This window comes from Jaculus jaculus, chromosome 10 (genome assembly GCF_020740685.1).
Source record: "Jaculus jaculus isolate mJacJac1 chromosome 10, mJacJac1.mat.Y.cur, whole genome shotgun sequence".
Classification (NCBI taxonomy): domain Eukaryota; kingdom Metazoa; phylum Chordata; class Mammalia; order Rodentia; family Dipodidae; genus Jaculus; species Jaculus jaculus.
The window spans coordinates 98,875,029-98,894,563 of NC_059111.1; the positions used below are offsets into that span (position 1 = coordinate 98,875,029).

At 48.4% G+C, this 19,535-nt stretch overlaps 1 protein-coding gene across 1 annotated transcript in view; it reads right to left on the reverse strand.

The window, feature by feature from the left end:
- Positions 1-10,248: 10,248 nt before the first annotated feature.
- The window catches only part of Creb3l2 (cAMP responsive element binding protein 3 like 2), a 138,668-nt gene continuing 129,381 nt past the window's right edge, over positions 10,249-19,535 (reverse strand). Inside the window, exons 9-12 of the mRNA XM_004661182.3 lie at positions 17,459-17,558; positions 17,057-17,183; positions 15,000-15,216; positions 10,249-11,719 (exon numbers count right to left, since the gene is read on the reverse strand). Coding sequence (XP_004661239.1) covers positions 11,644-11,719; positions 15,000-15,216; positions 17,057-17,183; positions 17,459-17,558 — 520 coding nt within the window. The 3' untranslated portion in view covers positions 10,249-11,643. The remainder of the gene's footprint in view (positions 11,720-14,999; positions 15,217-17,056; positions 17,184-17,458; positions 17,559-19,535) is intronic.

The following is a 19,535-nucleotide window of genomic DNA, read 5'->3' on the forward strand; positions in this document are numbered from 1 at the left end:
TGAATCTGGACATGAGCACACACACACCATAAGCACATTCATATGCAAAAACAAAACAAAAAAAAAAGGTTAATGCTTTATCTCTGGGAATAGAAAGAACAGACCCCAGACTGCAGCTCGTTTTTTTTTCCTGATTTTTTTCCTTCTTCTTTTATGTATGAGAGAAAAGAGAGAGAGAGAAAGAATTGGTGTGCCAGGGCCTCTAGCCACTGCAATGGAACTCCAGACACATGTGTCATCTTGTGCACATGCAAGAACCTGGGTACATGCTTCACCTTGGGCACCTGGCTAACGTGGGACCTGGAGAATCGAACCTGTGTCCTTAGGCTTCGCAGGTAAGCGCCTTAACCGCTAAGCCATCTCTCCAGCCCCAGCAACTCTTTTCATGTCATGAAAAGAAGGACAAAAGGACGTGCAGATATCTCCATAGCTCACAGCCCACCTGCCTCCCTGCTGGCTTGTCATCTCTCATCACTCAACATAACACTCATTGCCATCAATACCCCCCAGTTGGCCTCCAACCAATACAGTACCTTTCCCTTTATTTCTGTTCATGTGACCCCCAAAAGTCAACCACCATCTAGTCCAGAGGTCATAGATTCAGATGACAAAAGAACCTGGGAATTAAGAGACATCAGTGAGTCCACCTAGGGTGTGGACCATTGTAACCATCCAGAGATGCCTGCCAGTCAAAACGACTACTCCTCAGGTGACAAAGTCTTTCAAGAGAAGATGATAATCTGGACTTTGATTAAAAAAAAAAAAAGTCTTCAAATGTTGAAATGATTATCTAATAATGTTAAGGCACTTGAAACATCCGAGGTCCAAATCAGAAACTCTTGTACAAGCTCAGGGTTTGCAACCTCTAATCCATGCTCCCTTGATTTTCATAAGTGAAAACCCCCAAGGCTCCAAAGCTCAGCATAGCATTGTTCAAAGACTGCATGCTTGGGGCTGGCAAGACCAGACTCACACCTTGTATGCAGTTGATGGACCTTGCTTTTCTAAATTCCAGTTTGCCTCAACTATAAATGGGGCTAATTATATATCCTCTATTTAATTTTGGGGCAAATTAAGTAAAATAAAAAAAAAAATCAGGGCTGGAGGGATGACTTGGCAGTTAAGTGCTCACCTGTGAAGCCTAAGGACCCCGGTTCGAGGCTCAATTCCCCAGGACCCACATTAGCCAAATTCACAAGGGGACGCATGCGTCTGCAGTTCCTTTGCAGTAGCTGGAGGCCCTGGCGCGCCCATTCTCTCTCTCTCACTCCCTCTCTCACTCTTTCTCTCTCTGTTGCTCTCAAATAAATAAAAATAAACAAACAAAAAAAAATTTTAATCAGACAATACACAAAAACCACCTGGTGAGGCTGAGAGAATGGACGGCTTGGTAGGTGAATCGCTCACTGCCCAAGCATGCAAGCTGAGCTTTCGCCCATATGAACACAAGGGCATGGGAGCGAAAGCCTGTCATCCCAGCAATGTGAAGGAGGAGATGGGAGGATGCCTGGGGCGTGCTGGCTGCCAGTCTAGCTGAACTGATAAGTTCTAGTTCGGTGAGAGATCCTGTCTCAAAAAATAACGGGGAGAGAGACGGAAGAGGACACCTGATGTCAACTACTGACCCCCCCCCCCAGCCCCTAGTACACAGCAGACACTCAAAAGGTGTCTTCTTTTCCCTTAATGCCAGGGGTTAATGATAGAACTAGTAAACTTCCCTCTCCTGAGTCCCATTTAGTTCTTTCAAAAATAAATGGGGCTGGAGATGTGGCTTAGCAGTTAAGCATTTGCCTGTGAAGCCTAAGGACCCCGGTTCGAGGCTCCAGTCCCCAGGCCCCATGTAAGCCAGATGCACAAGGGGGCGCACGCGTCTGGAGTTCGTTTGCAGAGGCTGGAAGCTCTAGCGCGCCCATTCTCTCTCTCTCTCTCTCCCTTTCTCTGTTTGTCACTTTCAAATAAATAAATAAATAAAAATAAACAAATAAATAAGAAAATTGTATTAGCATGAGAGAGAACAAGGGGCGGGGAGAGAATGGGTGTGCTGGGCCCTCCAGCCACTACAAACAAGCTGCAGGTGCATGTATCACTTTGTGCATCTGGCTGCATATGGGTACTGGGTCTGGTGGTGTGATTCAGGTGTCCCCCATAAACTTAGGTGTTGTGAATGCTAGGTCCTCAGCTGATGGAGATTTGGGAATTAATGCCTCCTGGAGGGAGTGTGTTGTTGGGGGTGGGTTGATGGGCTTTATAGCCAGTTTCCCTATGCCAGTGTTTGGCACACCCTCCTGTTGCTGTGGTCCAGGGGGTGATGTCCAACCTCTGCTTATGCCATCGTTTTCCCCTGCCATCGTGGAGCTTCCCCTCGAGCCTGTAAGCCAAAATAAATCTCTTTTTCCCAGAAGCTGCTCTTGGTTGGGTGATTTCTACCAGCAATGCGAACCGGACTGCAACACTGGGGAACTGGATCCAGGTCATTAGGCTTCTCAAGGAAGCACCTTTGGCCTCTGGGCCATCTCTCCAGCCTCCCACATTAGTTCTCCTTACCACTATGTTGTCTCTGTTTTCCGTGTTTCCTTACCTCAATAGCTTCATTTTCAGAAATGTCAGGTCCAACTTATCCTGGAATCCGAGGGGCAGACTAGGAATTGAGACACCTGCTTTCTTTTCCCGGGAGCAAGATACATGGTTCCCTACTGGTCTCACTTTCCCTTTTTGCAACAGAAATGACAACCAACGAATGTGAAATGAGATAACAAATCTGTATATCTGCCCCAGCCAGCGGGGAGTTGAACAAGTACTCGAGGAGAAGCTAACCTGGGTGAGAAAAGGCAAACAGACACAAGAAGGAGACCATGCTAGACATTTGTCAAGGCCTCAGAGTCTTTATTTTTTACACAGTGGTTATTTAGGGGAAGAAGAAGGGTGGGGGGAATAAGCTGGCTGACGTGATTTAGGGCTTTGGAATTGTTAGGAAACCTAGAGGGGATGTAATTAGGTGTTCATCTAATCTTGCCTCAATGGCTTAACATCCTGACTGCACCAGGCTTCACATCCTGACCATAAACTGGCCTTTTGCAAAAGATAAGATTCTGTAAGCAGCCTGCCGACCGACGTTCCAGAAGTACCTAACAGAAAGCTGGATGGACCAGTTTCTGAGTAATGAGTCAGCTTATGAGCAGGCCCAGGCAAAATGGAGAGGCTTTTGCTCTATGGCTCCCAACATCTCCTCCCTTGTTTTATACAAAAGAGGGGGAGGCCCGCTATTCAGCGGTGGGCTGCAATGCCTTTGTTTCTTCATCAACTACCAGCAGCATGGGGGAGTATTCAGCCAAGCGTACGATCCCCTGGTAGTTGAATATTAGGTGAGGAAGTAGAAACTTAACTTGCTATATGGCGGTTTCTGTTAACATGGCCGAGATTTGATTCATAGCTCCCAACATATATCAACTAAAATCACAACAGACCACTTGGTAACTCATGGGTCTCAGATCAGCCTCTAAGTTGATATATCAATGCCCAGGGAATGCGTTCTTTTGTTTTGGTTTGTTTTTCAAGGTAGGGTCTCACGCTAGCCCAGGCTGACCTGGAATTTTTTTACATAGTCTCAGGGTGGCCTCAAACTCATAGTGATTCTCCTATCTCTGCCTCCCAAGTGCTGGGACCAGAGGCGTGTGCCACCATGCCTGGCTTTCAAGGGATGTGTTTTAACAAACTATAAATATGATCCCCAGAAACAATGTTTGTCATGCGCTTTAAAATGAGGTTTTTATTGTTTTTTGAGCATGGTAAAATTAGTAAGCTATTACAAAAGAAAAGAGACAGAGGGAAGGAAGGAAGGAAGCTTGTTACTTACTCATGGTTTGATTTCAAGACATGAAGGCATGGCCTGTCACATGAGTCCACATGGGGAAACAGCAGAGCCAGCCAGCAAGCAGAAGTGAGGGAAACATGCTGGGAAAACCTTTATTGTAGATAACCCAGGAACAAGTGAGGCAGAGTGAACAGGCTGGCTAATAGGCAGTTTTAGCATGGTCTGGGATACAGGAGTGTTTCCAGTTGCCTGATACCTGGTTCTGGGGCCCAGAAGGCAGAGGAATGCTGAAGGAAGAGGGATGACGTCCTGAGTATGAAAACCCTGCAGAAATCCATAAATGTGGTCGCTGGGTGAGCTCTGAGTAGGGTAGTTTGCATAGGGAAGGTTTGCATGTAGGCTAGAATTTGGCAAGCTCTGGCAAGGGCAGTGCCTCCAGAGACAGCAAGACCCCAGGGGTCAAAGCATGAGAAATATGGCAGGCAAACCGGGCGTGGTGGAGCACACCTTTAATCCCAGCACTCGGGAGGCAGAGGTAGGGGGATTGCTGTGAGTTTCAGGTCACCCTGTGACTACATAGTGAGTTCCAGGTCAGTCTGGGCTGGAGTAACATCCTATCTCGAAAGAAAAAAAGAAACGAAGGAAGGAAGGAAGGAAAGAAAGAAGGAAGGAGAGAGGGGAGGGAGGGAGGAAAGAAAGAGAAAAGGAAATAAATATAACAGGTAGAATGACATGGCTAAAACATAATGTTGCCGGGTGTGGCGGCTCACACCTTTAATCCCAGCACTTGGGAGGCGGAGGTAGGAGGATTGCTGTGAGTTCGAAGCCACCCTGAAAATACAGAGTGAATTCCAGGTCAGCCTGGGCTAGAGTGAGACCCTACCTCGAAAAAAAACAAAAACAAAAACATAATGTTCTCAACCCAGTGTTTACTCCCCTCACACATGGCTGGACAAACAGAGGCATGTTGGGTAAGGGGCTTCCATGATAGGATGGTCTGCAGGGAAAGGCAACTACATAGGGACAGAAGAAGGGAAGTGAAATTGGTGAAAAGGAAAGGATGTGGAGATTATTACAATCCCAGCAGGACATGGGATTCGGCATGATGCTAAGACTAAAAATAAACTTTTCTCTTGCCTCACCCCTCCCAGGTAAGCAGGCTCAAGGGCCTTAGACTCTGGCGGTTCACAGTCATGGTCAGCTAACTATATTTAGAATCACCACGGAAACACAACTCTGGGTGTATGTTCGAGGGCATTTCCAGAAAGGTTTAACTGAGGAGGAAGACCTGTTGTGAAGGTGGGTGGCACCGCCATGCCATGTGCTGCGGTCCTGGACTGGATGAAGAGAAAGATTTCTCGGCACCAGGAACCATCTAGCCCTGTCTCCTGACCATGGACGCACAGAGCAGCTGGTTCGCGTTCCTGCCGCCACACCTTCCCCGCCATGACGGACTGCTCCCTCAAACTGTGAGCCAAGACAAACCCTTCCTGCCTTCAATCGGTTTTGCCAGGTAAGCTGTCACAATGAAAAAAAAGGTAGCTAACAGAGGCCCACATCCTGGGTCACACTTGACAGGATTCAATGAAGCCACCACCCTTTCTCAGTGGAGAAAACTGCACTTGGGTCCAGCGAGTACAAGGCCACGAAGGTTGGTCCGCTGCTGCCCAAGTGCACTGACCTTTGTGAACCGTTCCATCAGAATTTCTGGAGCATGCATGAACTTGTGCTAAGCTTCTTCCCTAACTGCTCATTCAAGGAAGGCACATTCCTTTCTGGCTCAAAACCAAAGCATCATTCTCCAGCTGGAGGAGCAAAATCAAATCCATAGACTCTGGAAATCTAGTTAGGGAATAGTTGTAGGAGACAATGAACCTAACAGTCGGGGCTGCAGGAATCTCTGGAGAAAACTGGTTTCTCTTCCCGTCACTGAAAAGCAATTACATTCCTCAATGTTCCTCCAACGGAGACTTCGATTCAGTACCACATAACACTCCCAACGCTGGCTTGAGCCTCTTCTTAAAGGTCAGTTAGGTAATCAGGAAAGAATGGCTAGAAGTGTACGGATGCACGCGCACGTGCACGCACGCACACACGCACCCATGTTCATGAGAAAGGCAAATTGCTTTCGAAGCCACATAATCAGGAATTTAAAGACTGCGCAACATTTGACTAAGAAAAATATTTATTTGCAAGAAATGGAAATACAAATGCATTACAATTTCAATTTTTTTTTTTTTCAAACTGAGTACAAGTATCCTACAAAGCTTTGTTTGGTATTTAATCAGCAATGATAATGAATACAAGGCAATATAAAAAGCACACCAGGACAGATGAGAGACTCACAACGCATTTAGGTGTAAGCACTGCTCCTCTGGCTAGTGTTCCAGAGAAGAGAAATGGCCAGCTGGTAGTGAGGCAGGGAAGCTCGCCGATCACTGCCCTCCATTGTGTAAAGAAGCTCACCCCGTAGTGTGTTGGAGTGCTGCTGTTTTCCATATACTCCTAAAGCACTTCATCTGAAAGGGAGGTTCCCTAAACAGTGTAGGCCATGTCCACCCAGCTGATGAGCAAAGGATAGGAACGAAGAAATGGAGCCTAGGCTCCTGGGTTCCCTTTGCGCAGATGCGAAGCCCATTTGCTGCCCAGGAGACAGACATTCTCAGTCCACTCTAGCAGGAGGCAGAGCTCAGCACAGTTGGGGGGGGGGGGGAGGGGAGATCCATGGGTGGGCCCAGAGTTTGAGGCATTAACCCCGTGTCCTCACAAAGGAATCCGCTCTCCACACCACCACACCTCCCTCATCACTCAGCGCTTTTCCCACACCCTTTTCATCTGTTTCTATGGAATGAAGAAGCTTAAAGCTTACTTTTAGAACAATACCGGCCACCTTAGTAAATACTCAAGATACAGTATTGTCCTTCCTTCGAGAAACGAAGACTAAGGCATTCCTGAATTTTAGGTTGCCTCAAATCACAGCACACCTGGTCTTTTCCACCTTGTGGTAAGTGCTGGCCCCCTTGGCCTCAGAGGCATGCAGCATCAATACTCCAATGGGCTCAGGCGCTTTTGCCCTCAGAGGATGCTTGGCAGTGAGAATGTATCTTTAACTCTAGCTGGCCGTTTTTGAATGTAATTGTACCTCTAAAAATTGGATTTTTCTTAATGGGTAGAACCCTATTTCTTTTCTCTTGAGGTGAAAACCTAATCATGGTTCATTTTCATGACCCTCTGAATAGAGCTCTCACCCCACCTAATAGTACACAAATATAGATATATGGCATCTCCCAGGGACAAAGGATTCCTCAGGCATCCTGGAATCATATACAAGGCACATTGGAGGCACAGATAAGTACCTAAAAGAGGAATGTGTGTGTGTGGAGGGAGGGAAGAAGTGAGGGAGAAGAGAGGGAGGGAGAGAGGAGGAAAGAGGGGTGAGGGAGGCACACTGGACACTGGTTCTTTTTTCTTTTTTTGGTTTTTTGGTTTTTGGTTTTTCGAGGTAGGGTCTCACTCTAGCTCAGGCTGACTTGGAATACACTATGTCGTCTCAGGGTGGCCTCGAACTCATGGCGATCCTCCTACCCTTGCCTCCCGAGTGCTGGGATTAAAGGCATGTGTTAGCACACCCGGCTTCACACTGGTTCTTATAAATGAATAGCTACTATTTAACGGATCTCTTCAGTATCGCTTATTCTCCAACAACTCCTAAAGCCTCAAGCTGCACTCTCCCTTAGTAAAAACGCACTCTGATGAATGAATGAATGAATGAATGAATCTGCAATCTGTCTGGCTCCTTCTAGCTCCCACTTCACTGTCCCCTACTCTCTCCTCTAATTGCCCTCCCAGGAGGGACTTATCCTATCACAGGTCTGCTAATTGCCTCAGCTGAAAGCGACTCTCAAATAAAGACACTCTCACTAAGGCATCACCTGCTAATGGCTTCACAGGTCCTGCTAGGCGCAGGCAGGGGTGCTGAGTTCTCAAAGACTGGACTCAACAGAGAGAAATTAAGAGGCTAAAAGCTTTTTATCCATATCCATGCCCTCATATTGGCAAGGCCAGAACAGATGTCCACTCCTCAAGTGGGGACAGGATGTTTCCATCTCTCCACCGGGCTCACAGGCACACTCTCTGATTCTGCTTTTGCTGGGTCTGGGCACACGAGAGACTATGGCACGCTGGAAAATAACTATATCAAAACGCATGTGGCAAAAATGCTGGACACACTCTGAATTAGCATGAAGGATCAGTTCAACACTCCTTCCCTATGAGGACATACGACTCACAGTCACCTTTTGGCATCCAGGCTGATCTAAGACATTAATGGGAGAGGGGAAATAACTGGTATTTATAGATTTTAGATAAATTGACCCAAAAGCTGCTTTCCCAACCCACAAATTAAGCTTCCAAATCAAAATCATTTCTATTAACCGAAAGGTTATCTAATTTTGCCTACACTGATGTCAAATACCACCCCCACCTCCTGCCAGAGAGGAACAACTGAGTTCAGCTGTCAGATTTTTATAGAACGCTCTCTCGCTGTGAGCTAGACTCCAGAGTCCTAACACTTCAGAGGTTCTCTCTCCGCACTGGCGATGAGACCCCTCATTTACAGGATCCACTCCCAGTGCACAGCTGAGAGCTGTGAAGCGAACCACGGTTGGCGGGCGGGGCTGGGTCACTCAGGTCTTATCCAGGGAAACATTACTTGTTCCCTGAATCTCTGCCAAATAGCTCCTTCACAAGAGTCATCAAAGGGAGGAAGCAAAACTGGTTTGCAGGATGGAAAGTATAAGGAACAGATTTGTTGTTATGCCTTATGGTTTAACAGTCTTGTGTATATATATATATATATATATATATATATATATATATATATATATATATATAAAAATTATATAATACATTATATAATTAATTTATATAATTAATACATTACATAATTAATTATATATATATACATATATATGTATATATATATATATATATAAATTTAAGTACAGGTACCAATGTCTGCCATTATTAGATGCGTCCAGAGCTAGCCATGAGTTACCACTCTCCAGGACTGATTGGTTGGTGGAAAATCGAAACACAAGTCCACTGATAGTCTAGCCTTAACCCTGAGCAGAGAGCGTGTACGCCTCCCTCCCTTAAGGATGGAGAACTCATCTGGTCTGGTGAAGCTCTTCTGTGTCTTTTTGGCTTTACTGAGTCCCCTTAGAGGGGTCACTGCTTAGTCCCTTTTACTCCCCAAACCCGGAGTGGAGGACAGGGGTTTTGTTCAAGAGAGTGTCAATGTTGGCTCATGCGAGCTCCTAGGGCCTTGTCTAGTCCTACGTCTCTAGTTACAAATTCCATGCTGGAAGGACACTTTCCAAGAGAAAACACCTGTCTGGAGAGTAACATCCAACAAGGGCAGGTAGGGAAGAAAGTGAAATTCCAGAGCACTGAGGACAGAGCCGAGCCTTTTCTTGTTCCCCATTGTGGAAGAGTACAGCTCCCACTTTGGCTCTCTCCAGGCACCTTAGAAACCCATGACTAAGTTGTGGCAGACAGACACATTGGCATATAACCTCATCTCTGCCCTTTAACGCTTGCTCCTTTTCTCACCACATAAAAACTACCTAAGTCTGGGATTTTTTTTTTTTTTTTCCTTCTTAGGACCCTGCAGACTTCCCGTGTGTTATAAGTTAAGTACCTGGCATTTTAAGGCAAGGGAAGTCACACCCAAGAATATCATGAGCTGGAGAGAAGGAAGCAAAAGGAAGTAGAAGTCGGGTGTAGAGCCGCCCCTTCCTGTCCTCTCCGTCCTTCCCTGACCTCCCCAAGGCTAGTGGGGAGCATCCGGACAGCAAGCCAGCCAGCATCGCAGCGGCCTTGACGTGGGTCTCACAGTCTGAGCCATGAGCTTGGCCGTCTCCCCGGTCAGGAACCTTCTCCATCACAGTAAAGACAGGAAGCTCACTCCCTATGGAGTCCCTAGAGGGACCCAAACAGACAAACAGGGAGCTGCTTACAGCATATGATGGTAAACAGGTAGATAATGACAAGAGTTCTATGAAAATTCTATGAAATAGAAGGTCCAGTGTGGCATAGTTCCTCTTACTGTCAGCTCCAATGACTGCACTAAGCACAGGAATCGGAGGATGAGGACTAGAGGAAGGAAGAGACAGAAAGGCAGAGGGAGGAAGGAGAGAAAGAGAAAGAGGGAGAGGGAGGGAGGGAGGAAAGGGGAGAGAGGGAGAGAGGGAGGGAGGGAGGGAGAGAGGAGCCCAAGCTAAAGGCCCTTCAGCTGGTGCTGAAAATAAAATACAAAATATATTTCTCTACATACACATTTCCTACACAAAATCTTTTATAAGCTAGGCGGGGGGGGGGGGGGGGGGAACACGTAATAGAAGTTTCCTATCTTACACAACAAAAAAACAATTTCCATTTCTTATTTGTATGAAAGAGGAAAGGGTTGGTTTTTTTTTTTTTTCAAACTACAAAATTTAATTTTAATCCATTACAAAAAAATAAAAGTAGGCTGGGGTTAGTTACGTCTCTTTGGGCGAGCTGCAAAGTAGCCAGACCTGACTGTGAAAGGTAAGGGTGTGAACTGAACCCAAGAACGTCACCAGACTCCAGCGCCCTTAGCGGAGGCAGGTGGGGGGGGGGGAAGGGAGGCAGAAAGGGAGGGGGCAAGGGAGGAGGGGCTGCAGGTGTGACGTCAAGAACACCCCGCAGTCAGGGCAGGGCTTCTCTTCTTTGTCCTAGGAGCCAGAAAGAGAAAGCCACAGGGACACAGAGCCACTGGGCCAGAGGAAGGTGCTGCTCAGTCATTCCTTCTGCATTCATGCAAGGGTGGGGGGGGGGGGAGAACACATGCTTAAAGGGAACTCAAAACAGTAATTATGATACATGCCTCCAATTTTTTTAAAAAAAAATAAGGAAACAAAACAAAAGCTGGAGAAATCGCGGATTTCCCACCCCCATCCTAAAAGGGCCCTTTGGCTCCAAAGGCCAAGAGGAAAACTGCTATCTGGAAGGAGGCATGGATTCTCTTTAAGCGTGGTGGGTCAAGTGGGGGGGGGGTGGTTCTCAGCAAGCTAATAAATACTATTTACAAGTGGGGAGGAGAAGCTGGGGAGGCACAACTACAGTCCCTGGGGAGGCAGGTTGGGGGAGGTCCTACAAGCAAAGTGATGGGCAGGTTGGCCTGGGGGAGGAGAGCCTGATGGCTTCAGGCATTGCACTTGCGGCCTGAGAAAACTGTGGGAGTCCAGTCTGCCTGCGCAGGCGAGGGCCCGTCCAGCGAGAAGGCTCCGAGGGGAGGGCAGAGCTTGGTGGGGGGCACTGGAGCCGCTCACTGGCGCCAGCAGGGCTTCTGGGGCTCACACTGGGGCTGCAGCGTGAGCAAGGGAGGTCATGAGTCAGTGCTTTGCCACACCGCCCAGCAGGCAGTGGGGCCCGTCTGGGGCTAGAGTCTGGGGTCTCGATAGAACATGAGTTGTGTCCTCTTCAAAGACAAGGGTCACGCATTCGCAGGGGAGAATCAGGCGGCAGTGTTTTGGCACTATGGGTGGCAACAAGCCTGCTTGTCCTACCCTGACCTCTAAGTCATTTCTACGGCAGTAAGACAGAGGGAGAGAGAGGTGCTGGCTCTCTTACGCACAGAGCCTCGGGGACACATAGGTGGAAACCCCAGGCTGGCCTCCCGAGTGGAGCCACTAACACCGGTCCGTGTCCTCCCCAGGATCCAGCGGTGAAGAGGAGAAGCTTATGACCAAGCTGGTTTGGGGGTGTACAGGCGGGTTATGGGAAGGGGGCGGGTGGAGCCAGCCTCCTTAGAAGGTGGTGTTCACTCTTCTGTCGAGTTCTACTACTTTCAGGGTTTCATTCCCTTCCAGCTGGCCGCTGACCCTGTGAAGGCACAGAAAGGAAAGAAATACAAGGCATTAATGATTGGCCTCTATTCTAGACAGTGCAATTCAGTCCTCCTGTGACCGCAGACTTTCGGGTGGGCCCTGGTAGGTTTCTTATCTTTTTCACCCCTAACAGTACTCCTTTGCTCACTCAGTCTTCCACTACCTTCCCACCCATTTCCACATACCTACTTTCTTCCCACCAAAGAGGAGGCATTACAACCTCGATGCTATACGTGGTAGTTTGATATGGATATATTATAAATTTCTTCCAGTGACTGTGCCTATTAATTGATCATAGGACTAAGGGTGTTTGGTTTTATAATAAGTTATGGGAAGGAGAATACAGTAGGGTAAGAGCTGACTGACACCTTGTCTAGAACTAATAAACCAGCCAAGGATTTATTTTATTTTTTATTTTGTTCATTTATATTTATTTATTTGAAAGCAATGGGCAGAGAGAGAGAGAGAGAGAGAAAGAGGCAGATAGAGAGAGAATGGGCACAACAGGGCCTCTGGCCGCTGCAAATGAACTCCAGATGCGTGCGCCCCCTTGTGCATCTGGCTTATGTGACTCCTGGGGAATCGAGCCTTGAACCGGGGCAAGCGCTTAACCGCTAAGCCATCTCTTCAGCCCAAGGATTTTTTTTTTTTTTAATGAAGTAACTTGAAATATCACTAAATAGATACTGTAAAACAAATACATTATCAAATCCATGCGCCATTTTGGAAAGTTTCCCGGCATTCCGGTGGGAATAATCGAGTCTTTGTTATCTGGGCGACATCATAGTAAACAGTAGGATATGAATGAGGCTGCCAAACACTGAGCTAAGGGAGAGAAGGACTAGAATTGGGAGGCTGGTCACTGAGAAGCTGCACTCCCGAGAGCCTTCAGTGTTGGCTACAGGTTTTCTCCACAATGGGGGTAAAGCAATGCCTCATGCCTTGGGATACTTAAAAAAGATTTCCATGACAGCATCTACGTGTGGAGACTAGCAATGGTCAGCAGCAGTCACTGTTAAATGCACATGTGTCAGGCACACATAGAAATGTATTTGTAATTACGTGCCTTCTTACACAGGGTTAAGGGAAGCGATGTGAAGAATCTAAAATAAACCAGGCGTGGTGGTGCACACCCTGAATCCCACCACTCAGGAGGCAGAGGTAGGAGGATCGCTGTGAGTTTGAGGCCAGCCTGAGGCTACATTCCAGGTCAGCCTGAACTGGAATGAGACCCTAACCGCCCCCCCCCAAAAAAAAAAAGAGCCGAGCGTGGTGGTGCACACCTTTAATCCCAGCACTGGGGAGGCAGAGGTAGGAGGATCACCATGAGTTCAAGGCCACCTTGAGACTACATAGTGAATTCCAGGTCAGCCTGAGCTAGAGCAAGACCCGACCTAACAAAACAAAACACGATTCTGAAATGGAATCTTTCCTACTGAGCCTAAAACAGCCTTATTTCCAGAAAGTCCAAGAGCACAGATGAGCTAAACTACAGCCTCACGGACACATTACCAAGTGTGGACATGCTTTCACGACGTTCAGCCTGTCCAGGAATTCGCTCCCACAGTACCAATACCATGAGATCCTATCAGACTGTATTCGGAAGGATTGCTCCCATATATATCTAATAAGAAACAACTCATGGATAATTGGAAGCAAAGTTAAGTTGTGTTTGGTGTAGGACATACATGCTCAGGGCTCGTCAAATACTGTCTGTCAATATGAATATGTACAGGTTGAACACCCCTAACTCAAAAACCTAAACTCCGAAGTGCGCCAAGATCCAGAATGTTTTCATTGCCAACATGATGCCACGGGTGGAAAATTCCATGTCTGATCTCATGTGACTGGCCATAGTCAAAACACAGGCTCACTATTGTATACAGACCGTGGCGAAGTACCTGAGGTTAGTATGTAACCTAGATGAAGTTTATGTTTAGACCTGGGTCTCAAGCCTAAGGCAGGTCTTACACATACCCAAGTATTCAAATACCTGAAAAATTGAGAAAACTGAAATACTCTTCCCAGGCATTTCGATTTATAGAGGATTCTCAATCTGGAATTATAATTAATCCATTGAATTGCCATATAGATCATAACTATATACTGACGTGCAACCTAAGGCCTATTGACTCTAGTCCGAAGAGAGCTGCAGAGTGTGGAGACAAAGGAACGGGCACAATGGGTACAACAAGCCCTCTGCTGTATTCACTACGTGACTTTTAAAAAATTTTTTATTTGTTTATTTGAGAGTGACAGAGACAGAAAGGGGAGGGGGAGAGGGAGAGAGAGAAAGAGAGAGAGAGAGAGAGAGAGAGAGAGAGAGAGAGAGAGAGAGAGAGAATGGGCGCGCCAGGGACTCCAGCCACTGCAAACAAACTCCAAATGTGTGCACCCCCTTGTGCATCTGGCTAACGTGGGTCCTGGGGAATCGAGCCTCAAACTGGGGTCCTTAGGCTTCACAGGCAAGCGCTTAACCACTAAGCCATCTCTCCAGCCTGATGACTTTCTAGTTTTAATGAGAGAAAGAGAATATGAATTGGCACACCAGGACTTCTAGCTACTGTAATTGAACTCCAAACGTGTGTGCACCACCTTGTGCGCATGTGTGACCTTGCCCATGCATCACTTGTGTGTCTGGTTCACGTGGGATCTGAGGAATTGAACATGGGTCCTCAGGCCTTACAGGCTAGCACCTGAACTGCTAAGCCAGCCCACTATGACTTTTTTTTTTTTTTTCTTTGGAAGGGTCTCACTGTAGCCCGGGCTGACCTGGAATTCACTCTGTATTCTCAGAGTGGCCTTGAACTCACAGTGATCCTCCTAGCTCTACCTTCCAAGTGCTGGGACTAAAGGCATGTGTCACCACGCCTTGCTCTCCATGACTTTTTAAGACACAGTCCCTAGTAACCTAGAGTGACCTTGAACTCCTGATCCTCCTGCCTCCACCTCCCAAGGGCTGGGATAACAGCTGAGTGCCACCTGCCCACTATCCCATGGCTTTGAGAGGAAGGACATAAAAATGGAAGGGATTCACAAGCCTCTTTTCCCACTCTGTGGGACCACCACTGCCAGCCCTGGGCTGACGCCGCAGGTATGAGGTTAGCTAAAGCTAGATCTTTTCCCTGTAGCAGTCTCTCCTCAGTGCTGCTCCCAGACTGGGCCCCGAGAGAGCCAGGGAAGCTGGCAGTGCCTTTGGGAGAGTCTGTACCCTCCTGTCAGGCCGCTGACTCACAGCTCAGCATCGGCCACTCCTGGGCCTGTACTGAACTCACAGGTGCTGCTGCAGCTCCAACAGCACCGCCTTCTCCAAGCTGGTCTCATTGGAGAGCAGGAAATGGGGAAGATCCGCATCCGGCAGGGACTCCAGCCCCGAGGCCCTGAGCAGGGAGGAGCCTCGGTCCCAGCCTCCAAGCTCCCCAGACGAAGTAGGGCTGGATACTTCCTCCAGGGGAGAGTGCTCCTCATAGATGAGCAGGTTCCTGGATCTCACTGAGGACAGAGCAGAGCAAGCAGTATTAGCCAAAGACCACAGGGGGGGTCAGCACGTACATCCCTTTACTCCAAATGCCCAGGGCCAGCAGCAGAAGGCAGACGACAATTGGTATTTTATTGTGGACCAGAACGGAGTGTGCTAGCTGGATCCGGCTTTCTGTAACAGCTTCAGGCTTGCTTGCGGAGTTTGTGCTTTGAAAAATTATACTAATTAAACAGCTCTGGAAGAACAATAGAAAAGCAAGTAAACACAACCACCAACTCCCACCCCCACTGCCCTAAACAACTGCCCTTCTTCGATAACCAGAGATCAGGAAAACATTCACGGAAAACAAGGGTCAAATACTTGGAGGTGCCCAGACCCCAACAAGTGGGTCCCAGAATTTAGAGAGAAGGCCCAGAGCCAACCTATGAATCAGGAGACAATCCCTTTGTTTAATGGAGAGTCACACAGCTAGATGGCTCTGTAGTTACTTCCCCCACATAAAAGCTATGCTCCCGCCGGGGCGCAGTGGCGCACGCCTTTAATCCCAGCACTTGGGAAGCGGAGGTAGGAGGATCGTCATGAGTTCGAGGCCACACTGAGACTACATAGTGAATTCCAGATCAGTCTGAGCTACAGAGAGACCCTACCTCAAAAACCAAAATAAATAAATAAATAAATAAATAAATTAAATAAAATGCTCCCATTAGTTTCCAAAATTCAGAGCTATTTTTATAGGGAAAGGGAATCCCCGACAAGCTACTGAAATAGTTTTACTGAAATGCCAGCAATTCCATGATAGGCTTGGCACGGATATGTCTGCCTGGAGAAGACGACAGAAACTTCAGAATTGCAAACTTGGGGCACTGAATTAAAGCTAAGCGCACATGCCTGCATGCATTCCTTCCTTATCGCCCCTCGAGCCCAGCTCCAAAGACATCATCCATCACTATGAGAATACCAGGCATTTCCACTATTGTACCTGAGTCTCCAAATTCTTTAAGTGTTAGACATGGTGCTTTAGAAGACAGACTACCTTAAATTCATCTGGTGAAGGCTAACTATGGCTACATACAGTCCCACGCGGGAGAGGCAGAAACACAGGAGTATTCTTCAAATATCACGGAAGGCTTAAGGAAGGCTTAATGCTCTCCTCAGCCTGCCCTCTCCCAGGAGCCACATTCCTCCATATCGGAACTCAAAAGCCGGAAAGCCAGAGCTTATGGAAGAATGTGGTCTGAGACAGCAATGCGCATACTGTGCTTTTTAGCATTCTAGAGAATTCCCAGTGTTACCCCAGCCCTGGGGGGGGGGGGTGAAGCGCAGCAGAGGAAACGACCCCCACCCCAACCCCAACACACACACCTGCAAATGAAGTAACTCCTCTGTGTGTGTGTGTGTGTGTGTGTGTGTGTGTGTGTGTGTGTGCCGCGCGCACACTTGTGCAAGGAGCACAGACGCAAGTCAGGGGACAACTTTCAGGTGTGGCTCCTCTCCTTCCATGGAGTTCGAGGCGCGGTTTCTTGTTCACCGCTCCACTCTTCAGCCTAGCTGCCCACGAGCTTCCGGAATATTCCATCTCTAGCTCCCTTCTCGCCTAACAGGCAGGCACGCTGGCCTTACAGACACTTGCCGCGACGCTTTACGTCAGGTCTGAGGATCTGAACTCAGGTCTTCAGGAGCTTTATCCACTGAGACATCTTAGCTCCCCAGCCCAGTGAAACTCTACTCTTGCCATTGTTTTAAACATTGGACTTTCACATACGATTCCTTTCAGAAATCTGGGAAAGTGAGTTACAGGGGAAAAAAAAAAAAAAAAAAAGACACCTCCCAAGTGGCCGAGTGCTGACTTACCAACTGAGGCCGTGTACGGCTCTGACGGGGAACGCTGTATGGGCAGCGCCGCCTTGGTAGCGGGAGGGTAGAGCCCGGGGCCCTGAAAGAGGCTGCCGAAGGCGACGGCAAAGCACAGCACAGCGACCTGGAGAGGGGCGAGAGAGCGAAGGCGCTGCGGATCCCCAGGCCTCCCCGGCCCGAGGTACCTGCAAGAGCCAGGCTGGCGGATGGGCTTGCCTCTGTCAGCAAAACAAATGACCACCACTGGCCATGACCTTGTGATAGCCCAGCCAGGAGCAGGCTGCGTGGTCTCTCCAGCAGCACGGCACTTGGCCTGGGCAAAGTAGGAGAGCCAGGGGCCGGGGGATGGAGTGCTGGCAAAGGGGCAGGTCCAGACCCATCCCCCCTTAGGACACTTACCATGAGGCAGGTGCCAGTCTGCGTGCCAGCCAACTTGCAGGTGCGAGAGACCTTCCCCATCACCAGAGCCTGGAGCTTCTGGAGCTGTTGCAGCAGAGTCCTGCCAAGGTGACAAAAGAAAGACCGGAAGGGACGTTGAGAGATGAAAGATGCTCTTGGTTAGCGCCTGCAACCGAACGAGGCCCCCAGGCCAGGGTGTCCTAAGGGAGACGATCGTGAGCCCCGTTGCTAGAGAACCTACTGGAGTTCAGTCAGTCTCGATGACAGCTCCACAGCTTGTCCGGTTCTTATGCTGTTCTGAGCAAGAGACGCACCCCCCCAAGTAACCCCCCTCCAGACAGGCTGACCCTGGCTGGTCTACAGAGGAGAAAGAGAGCTCTGATTGGATGGTTATTATGCCGAACGTTGGGGTTTCCACGTCCTCAAATTCACATGCTGAACCCTAACTTCTAGGATGATGGTCTTTGGAACGTGACCACGTTCATAAGCATGGAGCCCTTGTGACCAAGACTAGGGCCCTTATAAGGAGCTGAAAAGATTAGATTTTTTTCCCTTCTACCATGTGAGGACGGAGGTAGAAGACACCTTCTTCTTCAATTTTTTTTTTTTTTTTTTTTGAAGTAGGGAAGTAGGGTCTCACTCTAGCCCAGGCTGACCTGAAATTCCCTGTGTTGTCTCAGGGTGGCCTCGAACTCATGGTGATCCTCCTACCTCTGCCTTCCAAGTGCTGGGATTAAAGGCGTGCGCCACCACATCCGACTCAACAACTTCTTCTTAACCAGAGGGCAGCCCTCACCGGATCCCAAGCCTACCAGCACTTTGAGCCAAGACACAAAAAAGCTAAGAAGCCGGGCCTTTCATCCCAGCACTCGGGAGGCAGAGGTAGGAGGATCACCGTGAGGTCGAGGCCAGCCTGAGACTACACTGTACATTCCAGGTCAGCCTGAACTAGCGTGAGACCCTGCCTCAAAATAAGCAAAAGGAGCTAAGAAGCCTGCTCAGCTCTTCTCTTGGGCTCAGGGCCAGGGATATTAGATACCAGGCTCCCTCTGATACATATGTATTTTTCTCCAGTAAGAAAAGCTAAAAGACGTGGGGAGGGAATGGAGAAGCTAATGATGGGAAAGAGAGAGAAGAGAAGAAGAAGAGGAGAGGGGAGAGAAAAGAGAGGAGAGAGGGATTTTTTAATCCCCTAAATAGGACAACTGAGTATCCCCTTAAAAGGAAAGGCTTAGACTGGGCATGCTGGTGCACTCCCTTAATCCCAGCGCTTGGGAGGCAGAGGTAGGAGGATCATCATGAGTTTGAGGCCAGCCTGACATTACGTAGTGAATTCCAGGTCAGCCTGGGCTAGAGTGAGACCCTTACCTCGAAACACCAAAAAGAAACAAAGTGAGGAGGGGGAAGGTTTGGGAATGAGGACAGAGGTGCGTGCTCTGTGTGACCCTGGGATACAGGAAGGGCGGATGTTGAGCTTCTCGGTGATCGTCTTCAAGGCAAGGTGCGGAACGGGATCGGCAGCATGGCCGCCTGGGCCAGAGCACGTGGCAGGAATTCTACCTGAGCCGTGCAAAGACTTGAAGTCGCCCTCCACTGTCACCCACCTCTCTTGTTCAAGTCTTACACACACAGCAAAGGAGAAAGATGTGAGAGGACACTTTTCCTCGGCTCTCACGGGCTTTCAGCAAACGCCTGCGGTGACGTCACGGGTGAGGGTCACACGAGAATCCTAGGCTTTGCTACCTGACTTGCTTCTCATAACAGTCCAGCCCCTGGAGAGCTTTTGGGTGCTGGAAATGCACGTTTTTTTGTTTTTGTTTTTTTTTTCCTAGGGTCTGCAGTTCAACCCTGGTCAGTACCAACGAAGCAAGTCCTCTCAGCTGAAACAAACCAATCGCAGCTTAGCTTTGAGAATGAGTTTATTTGCTGCACTTGAAATGATGGTGGGGATGGTGGGGGAATTACAACGGTCCCCAGCACATCTGGTGGGAGCTTTCTGAACTCAAAAACCCCCATGTGGTCCCATCCACCCTGCATTCATCCCAGTAACTGACGTCATTAATTCAATCTCTACTTA